This window comes from Manis javanica, chromosome 11 (genome assembly GCF_040802235.1).
Source record: "Manis javanica isolate MJ-LG chromosome 11, MJ_LKY, whole genome shotgun sequence".
Classification (NCBI taxonomy): Eukaryota; Metazoa; Chordata; class Mammalia; order Pholidota; family Manidae; genus Manis; species Manis javanica.
Window position 1 is genome coordinate 55,084,678 of NC_133166.1, and position 10,048 is coordinate 55,094,725.

Below are 10,048 nucleotides of genomic sequence, written 5' to 3' on the forward strand. Positions count from 1 at the left end.
AGGGTTTAAAGTCTGACTTTACCACTCACTTGCTGTGAAATCTTGGGCAAGTTACTCAGTCTTTCTTTGCCTTGGTTTCCATACCCATAAAATGGGGATAATAATAGTCCCTGTGCATTGTTGTGGAGATTAAATAAATACATATATAGTGCTTACAACTATGTAGGGCTATAATCACTTAATAAATGGTACCAAGACCAGGCAGGGTCTTTGTCATCAGATTTTCCAGTGTTTGAGAGAAGCCAGAATCAGGATCTTTTTTTTTTAAGTGAAATATTTTTAAGTATAAGCAAATAATTGAAAAGTTTTCAAAATCCTGTGTGAGCCAAAACATATACATCTTTGGCTACATCCTAGCAACAAGCACCCAACAACCTCACATCTAGTGCTGTAGGAAGAGCAGATCTTGGGAGGCAGACCAGCTTCAGACCCACTTTTAACTGTGCTGCCAGCTCTGTGATCCTGAGACCATAGTGGCTGGGAACCCAGGATAACAGGAGTACACGATGGAAGGTCCTGTGCCACATTACAAAGGGCGAGTAACAGATGGCACACCGACCATATGTAACAGAAAAAAAGTACTCTCACGATTTAAATGAAGCCTGGTTAGAAGCAACAGGGATGTGTGTAGAGTAGGAAGTATCTCCCTCATTGTCCACAGGGACTTCATTCAAAGTCTTTAACATGTACCATCATCAGTCCTAGAGAGAGCCGGGGTTGACACAGACTAAGTCCAGCAGCCAAATTTGAGTTCATTCCCTTCATTCCATTTTTATAGGACAGTCCTCACTCAATGAATCTATAATCCAGAGCAGCTGCTGAGACTGCCGGAAACACCAGACGGCAATTCAGCAGACAGCCATCATATCTGCTCATCTAAGTGAGAAATGAAACAAATACATCAATGAAAGGTACATAAATAAATATCAACACAGTTGAAAAATGTTATCTAAAAAAAAAGCACTAAGACTATGAGTTATTCTTTTAAAAGCTTAAAGATCTACCTTTTTCTCATTCTTCTTTAATGCTATGGCCCATTGTCTTTCCTGCCACCGTTGGAAGCCAAACAGATTTCTAACAAGACGCTAGTCCTTACTATTCTACTGAAAAATATGCAGCCCATCTGCCTCCAATCAATGATAGAGCACATGGAAATGGAGCCATGAGATATTTTAAAACACTCCTTTAATTAATTCATTCCAAGGACTTGACGTTTGGTGCATTGAGGGGTGAGAGATGGGTAGAGAGAGAAGAGAGCAAGCACATGAATCAAGGTAAATAAAGAGATTTGCTGTGATCTGGATTCTAAAACTCTTGCTATGAAGCATCCTGCTTGCCCCCAACAAGCGTTAAGGGCATGGAAGAGAAGAATGCAAGCAAGGCGGTATGGCATTTGTTGGATTTTTCAGACTTCCAGGACAGGTTCTTAAAATGCAAACAAAACTGAAATTTGATCTTGAGAATGACTCTTCTGCCTATTATGGCTGGAAGATTTTAAATTATCAGGGTCTTATCTTATTTGATTAAAATTATTACTGCAGGCGATTGAAATTGAATAGATTCAGTTCGTTCCAAGAGGCAAGCCAGTCCCATGGGGGAGAAAATCAGTATGGAAAACAATTTACTTTTCCTTTAAAGAGGGAAAACCAGACATGTGGGCATTGTGTGACACAGCCATGGAGCGGTGTGAGGAGGGGAGACTTTCAATGAAATCAACCGGTGTTGAGCTTCAAACTATGGAAAAGCTTTGCAATCCTGAATCTGTAGGATTCATGGCACACTGACCCAGAAATTTCACACTTAGCTGTTATATATTGCTTGTTTCTACAGCTGAAGCACCATCTCTTACAAGACAAAGGACTTTCCCTTGTCTGACAGTTCTTTAAATCTGAAGCTAAAGGAGACAGCACCTAATCATGTTGCATAAAAGAGGAAAAGAAGTGGCCATTGATACTGATGGATGGACCGTCTTTTGGTTTTTAACATTCTGGCTTTTCCACTTCACAAGTTTCATTGGATTTAAAATTTTTTTCTTGAAAATTAAGCTTTCAATCACGCACGAGAGGCTGTCATAGTGAACATGAAATGGCTTTTTCATAGTTCCACTAACACCTATTTTACTCAAGGAGGCTGAATTTTATATTCCTGAAAATGAGAAATGAGAAATGAAAATTGCAGCAAAGCCTGAGGCATGCAATATGCAAACCTCTCTGGACCTCAAGCCCTATGTCCTCCACTTACTTCCCAGTAAGTCCACTCCATGGGCTCTTCCCCCAGTTGTCCTCAACCTTATTCCCAAGGGGAAGAGGGAAAAGGCAATCAGTATGTTTTGCTTTTGTTTGCTTGGAACAATGTAATGAATCCAGAGGTCTTCCTTGCCGGGGTTTTTCTGCTGCCAGCAGTTTTCTGTTTTACTTACTCTCTAACCCAAGCCCTTGTGGCCAGCTTTGCCCTGACCCCTTGGCTCCCAGGAACTGATTGCCTTGGGTCCTGGACATACGTGGTGACCTAGCCATCTCCTGACCACAGAATGTATTTTTAAAATGCCCACCTCTACAGCTTCTGGGAACTCCAATATAATTCAGTCCATAATGGACATCAGCTTGTCGCCACCAGCTACTTCTAATCTCTTTCCAATTTGGGTCAGGAACCTAAAACCATAATTCTAACCATATCTGGAGACCCAGATAAAACAATGTTCAACTATCAAATTAGACATTGCTTTGCAAGAAAATACCTCTAAGGGCCTGGGAACTACCAAACAGTCCACTGTTGACTTCTAATGGAAACCAAAAGCTAATAATCCCAGTTCCAAATAATCAGAAGCCTCAAATAACCAGACTGCATTGGAGTATGCTTTTCAAAGGCAAAGACCAACTGCAGAGGCTGACAATAAGAATATTCCTACAGAATATTCCTAATATTGCAAGGTGTGTATTACAAAGGTTTGAGAGAAAGTCAGTAATCTTCTGCACCGAGATATGCCTAGTACATCCCTCAGTGATAACTAACATTTCCAGATGACAACCCGAAAATTCTGCCAAGTTCTGGAATCTTCCTGGAAAGATACTACATTCTATGTAATTTTATTCTTAAAGTCCATTTTTATTGGAATGCCTACTTCACAGTTACTGGAAAAATTAAATGTAGTGATGTACACAAAAGTGGTGTGCTGAACTAACATAAGATGTCTCTAGTAGCTATTAATTGGTAATTAATCTTATGGACATTAATAAATCAACACTATTGCTTCTAATTCACAATCAAATATGTAGTTGACTGTAACTATATTACCAAATACATGGTGACCAGAATGGTCTGTTTACCATACTATGCCATTCTCCAAATATTCTGAATAAGAGTTGCATTGAAAAAACATATATCAGAAGCATATAACTGTATTGCCATTTTTGCTTCTTTCTCAGCAATGTATGTTTCAAGGAAACAGTTCTAACATTGTTAGAAGGCAAAGGCTAACAAAGGGGACCCGCCTGGGGATTCTTAGTGAACTTCCCTTTATAAGGCACATTAACTAAAGATAACAGAAGAGGCAAGAGGATCTCACCAAGCCACAGGAACAATTTACTAATCAAAGTCTCAGACTGGAGCTGGCCCTTTAAAAGCCAGCTATCAGGCTGTGTGTCTTTGTATCCCCCCCATAGTGCCTAGTTTGTGAGGTCTACCCAACAAGTACTCAGCAAATGCATCTGCTAGAAAAGGTGGAAGAAAAGAAGAGAGGGAAAAGCAGGTTCCTGAGAATACCACCCACTCACCAGTTACTGCTCTTACATGATAAAGGGTCATAGATTTTTTTTGTCTGTGTTTCCCAGACTTTCAATGTTTTTCAATTCTTTCATCTCCAAAATACAAGTTCCTTTGGCCAGTCTTTTCTTCACTATGCACAATGCACAAGTAGGGTGTTAACTGAATGTGAGTCTTTCAAAACACTGGAAATCACTTCTCTGTATTTAATGTCAAATCATTTGACAGCTCTCATTTAGGACAAAGGGGAGATAAACACACTAATTCAGGGACATTTGTTGTTGCCTTAACCTCTCCCTTCACTATCTGGCTATCAAAATAAGGAGAGAGTTGAATGCAGAATTTGAAAGACGGCCATCACCCATCTCTCTCCCAGATGTTTTCCAACCCAGCCTTTACAAGCAGGGGAAAGTCTATAGAAGAGCCTGAAGGCAGCCAGAAATGCCTTTATATCTTTTCTAATATGAAAGACTGTTCAATTAAACAGAGGAAGGCAATGAGGTTGAGCCATATGGGCTCTTAATATTTAACTCTAGAGCTCTGTTTTTTTTTTTCAATGCACACTCCTTATACACTCTTGTCTTTCTGGAGCATCTTTATGGAGAAATAATAATCGAAAAGGTACACACTGCTTAACTGTTATGACAAAAAGAAAGAAGAAATCTCATGCTAAATAAGATGCCAGAACCCTTTGGAAGGACTCCAAAGGACAGAAAAGGGATGAGTTCCTTCTCCCGGACACAGAAATATCTTCCCTTCGTTAGAGGCTGAAATCTAGAGCTCTGACTTTGGAACCAGCTCTCACTCTTACTTGAAGATCCATTCCCTCAGAACGCCTGTAGCATTGATAAAATTTATTAGAGAGAAACTATGCAAAGTGCCAGCACCAAGGACTCTCCACCTATGTCCAGAGGAGCTGGTGATACTGGCTTTGCACATGTCATGGATCCAGTGATCTCTTGCAAGTGGCTAAAGTGATCTTGTGAATTAACCAAAGAGCTAAATTCCCCAACCAGTCCTTTTATTCCTACTCAGGCTTAACAAAGCCAGAGAAGTTTCCTGGGAGATAGCGCTTCAGGGTCCTTGACTGTTCTGGACCCTTCTATGGAGATGTGAGTATTCAAGGGATCCTTTTGCCCCTTGTAGCCCCATCTCCCTCTTGCTAAAGGCAGCTGGCATTTATCACTGGAAGCATTCTCCATTCAGCTGCTGCCTCGCAAGGTAGGAAAGAACTCCAGGGCCATGGGCAGAATGGAGAAGCCAGCTCTTCCCCCCGCTGGAGTCTGGGGATTCCTGTCCCTCCCCAAATTCACTTATTTTCCCCCCTCTTCTCGGGAAGCACCCAAATCTCTTCCCCTCTTCCATAAGAGCTGGCCAGGGAGATTCCGCCATCCAAGGACAAGGAGTATCCTAGCAGGCTGGGCATCTATCGGGCGACTTTGTAAATGTGACACTCCAGGCCGCGCGCGCTGGTCCTCGCCCCGCCCCGGGCTCATTCATTCCCAGCGGTTTCCTACTTTCCAGCCTGCGCCGGGCGCGAAGCGCTGCTTCCCCGGAGAAGCTCTACAGCTCACACCATGCCCAATCCCGTAATGTTTTTAAATCCCAAAAGTCACCGCCAGAGGTTTTTCTGGTCACGCTCTTTGCCACACCTCCACCGTACCTTTTTAATTAAAAGTCATCTGTCTCTCGAATCTTCAAAGGGTTAAGCAAGTAGCTTCGCGAAAGAAAATCAATGTCCTCTCCACCATCCCACTCCCAGCCAAGCCTTCCCTCAGCCACCGTCTCCGAGGCCTGGCGCCCACGTCTGTCCGCATCTCGGTTAGGGGGCCACCACCCCGCGCGCGGCCCCTGCTCCCCCGAGGGTACCGAGAAAAGCCTCACCCTTCTGTGGACGCCATGGTCTGGGGAACGCCCCCTCCTCTTCGGCACAATCCGGCAGCGGTGTGCGAGAGTGAGCAGGCGCCGGGGTGAGCGCGAGAGGGTGGCCGAGCGCGGTATTTATGGGGGAGCCTCTCCACGCCCTTCTACCCTCCTCCTGGTTAAGCCCTTTAGCGCCTCAACCCGCGCGGGAGGCTCCGGCGGACGCTAATCCGCGACTCGCTCTCCACCACTCGAGTCCCGCGCCCCCCTCCGCCGGCCTCGGTGGCGCTTGGCTAAGCGTTCGCGGCGCTCGGAGCGTGGCTTCCTGGAGAGAGCGCCGCCCCCGGGGCTGCGGGAGGGCGCGCGGGGACCACGTGCCTCCGTTACCACCTGTGCTGGCTGCGGGGCCCGCAGGCGCGGCGAGCGGCGGTGCTCGGGCACGGAGGATGGTGGCAGGCGAGGACGGTGAGTGTGTGTGCAGGGCAGTGTGTGCGTGCGTGCGCGCGTGTGCGGGTGGGTGCGCGCCGGGGGAGGCGGTGGAGGCCGCTGCGCCCTGGCTCGGCGCCGGCCGGGGAGGGATTGCAAGATTTAGTCCCGCCGGAGCTGGGGATTTGCAGGCGATCCCTCTCTATTTTCGTCGAGAGCTGACATCACCGCGCCGCCGCCTGGGGAGACTCCTTTAACTGCCGCCCCCTCGCCCCCCATCTCCAGACGCGGTCCCTCCTCTGCTCTCCCTCCCCCTACCCTCCTGCCATAAATTAGCCAAATAAGAAAAGAGGCCCCGCTGGTCTCCCGGGAAAGACTGGGCAGCCAGTGGCAGGAGCCCAAGATCTGAAGAGTCGCTTTTGTTTCCCCTCGGGCCGGCGTGGCCCCGAGTCACCCCGCGCCTGGCGATGCGCAGGCCACGACGCGGAGACCTGGGATGCCCCTCTGTCCCCGCCTTCCTAGAGCGGCCCGGGCGCTCCTCCTCACCCTTGGCACACTGGCTCCTGCTCACACTCACCCCCAAGCTCTCCCTCACAGGCTGCACAGTCGCCCCACCCTCCCACGTCTCGGGTACCCGGCCCAGCTGAACCCAAGCGGCCGAAACGCGCGGCCGAACTACAGCCCAGCTGCCTCCCTCCCTCGCCGCGGCCCAAATAAATCCCTGGCTTTCAATTATTCATCGGGATTAATATTAATGCAGCTCCCTGGGGGCGGCAGGCGGAGTGCTGGAAAGGCCGTAGATTTTTTTTTTTTAAGCCGAGGGAAGTCGGCCACTGGGCGCTGGCTGACAGGGCGAGAAGAGCCCGCCGAGGCTGGTGGCTGGGAACGCGTCTCCACCCTCTCAGCTCCGCTGGCCTTGGGTTTCTGAGCCCCGAGGGGGCGCACAGAGACAGATGGGCTCGGGCAAGAGAGGGTCCGAGGCACCCCGCCAGCTTTGCACAATAATGACCAGATCTGTGCAGATTTATTATCTTTGGGACACAGCAGACACCTACACACCCACCACCTGCCGGTGGCTTTGACCGCCGGGGAGGGAAAGACTCACTTTCCTCTTCTGGAAAATGGAATCAAAAATAACCCCTGGCAGGGCAGCTGCGAGAATTTAACAGGTTCGTTTTGAGAGCGTGGGAGAGAGATTTGCGAATTGTAAACATTCTCTGGAGATGTCAACGATGTGAGCTTGCCACATGGGAACTGCCCGGCTCCCGCAGACGGGGTCTCGGACCCCCACGGCTCTGGCAGTATCGGCCCCTCACTGCCTTCCCAGTCTTCGTTCCCGCGGCAGTGCTGACCCCGGTCTGACTCCGGAAGGCGGCTGGCCACGTGCAAACTTGAGGCGCTCATCCCAGGACCGTGCCAGGGAAGCCGCAGTCCCAGCGGGGCTCACTGGTTAAATGCCAGTCGCTGGTATCCGAGAGTTTGAGTTCTTACGGTGGAGTAATCTGGGGACAAATTCCTCAGCTTTTCTTCATCCCATCAGCAAAATAGGAGTAATATCACCATCCTCGAGGTGCTAAGATAACTAAATGAAATGCAAAAGATATGCAAAGCTCCTAAACTGGAGTCTGGCACTCAGTAAACCCTAAAAAATTATTCAGTTAATCTAAGGATCCTTGAAGGATAGTTTCTTGAACACAGTATCCAAGAACGAATAGGTAGATGAGAGAATTAATAAGAACAAGAGAAAGAAAGAAAGAAAAACTAAACAAAAGTTCTAGACAGAAGTGCTCACCTCCTCCATTAACTTCCCTTCCCAAACCTGAGTGCAAACATTTTCCCCACCCATGCCTTCACTGTCTCGCCCCTTCACCCCTCTCTCCTTCCTGTCTGCCCCACTAGATTAACCAGATCTATATCTTTATCATCCCAGGACCCTTCACAACTCCTCTAATTTTGCATTTTGTTTTTAAAATAGTTATTAAATGAATGTATTAATCTGTATTTAGAGCAATCTCATACACATATTTAAAAAGAATTATATAGATGAAAAACTACCCTCTTGCACCTTAGTGTCATGTTTGCCATTCCCTTCGCTTTAGCCCCACCAAGAGTGGATGTGTAACTCTGCATCTGAAGTTGTCAGGTGCATTCGGAACCTTTACAGTCTCATTTTCTCTTTACAATTTAGGGGTTTTAACTTCCCTTTTTTTGCTGAGGTGGCAGCAGGAGAACAAAGCCGTGGGAATTTCTCCCAGCCTAGATATTAATGATCCTGTCAGCACTACCCCAGCCCCCTTTAGGATGAGCATGGATGAACTCCTCCATCATAGTCCTTCACTATCTGCACACAGGCAGGGAGGGTTGAGCCTCACCATTCATTAGCATTCACTGCCAAGGGCAAGGTACTTGGTGGTACAGAAACAGAGTAAGTAAAAGGGAAAAGAAAAGGGTTAGGGTTATTTTCACTTTTAAAACTATCGAATTAAAAAATACTGGTACGACATTGTGCGAAATGCAGTAAGTTAGAGAGACACATATTGTATATATCATTTTTATATGGAATCATAAAAACAGGATTAGGGCCCCTACTATTCCTGGCCCAGATGTGCACTATCCCTTAGAATTTCAGCATGCCCTTCCCATTTCCTTCTAAATGTTCCCTTTATTAAACTGTGCACAATTTACTTAATTGGAATATGCTCTCTTTTTCTAGCTGGGACCTTCAGTGGTACAACGTATCTAGGTACTTTGGGCAAATTCTTAATCTCTCTTGGCCTCAGTTTTCTCCTCTGTAAAATGGGGGTAGGTCGTGATGTCAAATAAGGTTATACATATTAAGATACTTTGGACATGCAGTTAGGACTCAGTAAGTAAGGGTAATCATTTTTATATGTAATCTAAAAAACTCTGAACTCATCAAAACAGAGTTAAATACTGGTTACCAGGAGCTGGGGGGATGGAGGAATTGGGATGATGTTATTTAAGGGTACAAACTTGCAGCCAGTAGGTAAATAAGTCCTGGAGGTCTAATGAAGAGCATAGTGATTATAAATAATACTGTATTATAAATTTCAAAGTTGCTCAGAGAATAGTATTAATTGTTCCTACCACAAATAAGATATGATAATTATGTGACATTATAAAGATGTTAACACTGTGGTGGCCATCATTTTGCAATATAAATATAATTTTGCAAAATCAATATATTTATATAAATATAAATGTATCACATCAACACATTATACACCTTAAACTTACACAATGTTAAATGTCACATATCTCAATAAAAATAAAAACTTTGGAAAACCACTCAATTATGTTTTTAGTATTCAGAACCTGAGAGAACTCGGGTGAATCATCAAGCACAGTCGGATTGTGTGGGCATAGTGGTTCCATTTTGCTATTATCTCTAGAAGTAACCATGTTTGGGAACCCTGACATCCTGTCCTAGACTTGAGAGACATTGCATTCAGCTTCCCTTAAAGAGGAGGCCTATCAAATCACATGGAATATGCCACAGGTAATTTCGGATAATAATCATTAGCTGAAAAGAACTGATTCTCTTTCCTTATACTGGAGGCCCCCTACCAATGGTCCCACCAGTTCAATTTTTAAGCAAACTGGGGCAGGGCTTTTCAGCACTGGCTGCCCATAGGCCATACTGAGAGAGTTTTTTAGAAAACAATGCTTGTGTCACCTGCCATAGACTGGTTTCTTTGGTCTAGGGTGGGGCCCCAATGTCAGTATTTTTTTAAACTTCCCCAGGTGATTGATTCTACCAAAGAGCCAGCATCAGGAATCACTAGACTAGAGGTGGTTCAACAAGATGGCATAGGGTCCCAAAACAGGACCCCCAGAAGAAGCTGGAGTACATTTGTGTGTTTAGCCCTTAGAAAAACAAAACCAAGGAAGACATGATACAAGTCTAACCCCCTCTCTTCAAAGACAGAAAATTAAAAAAATGTATCCAGGCAGACAAGTGTTCTTCTGGACAACC

General features: G+C 45.8%; 1 protein-coding gene across 1 annotated transcript in view; it reads right to left on the reverse strand.

Annotated features, from left to right (window-relative positions):
• The window catches only part of SLC1A2 (solute carrier family 1 member 2), a 137,746-nt gene extending 131,918 nt beyond the window's left edge, over positions 1-5,828 (reverse strand). The window contains exon 1 of the mRNA XM_017672130.3: positions 5,647-5,828. Coding sequence (XP_017527619.2) covers positions 5,647-5,663 — 17 coding nt within the window. The 5' untranslated portion in view covers positions 5,664-5,828. The remainder of the gene's footprint in view (positions 1-5,646) is intronic.
• Between the last annotated feature and the right edge of the window lie 4,220 nt (positions 5,829-10,048).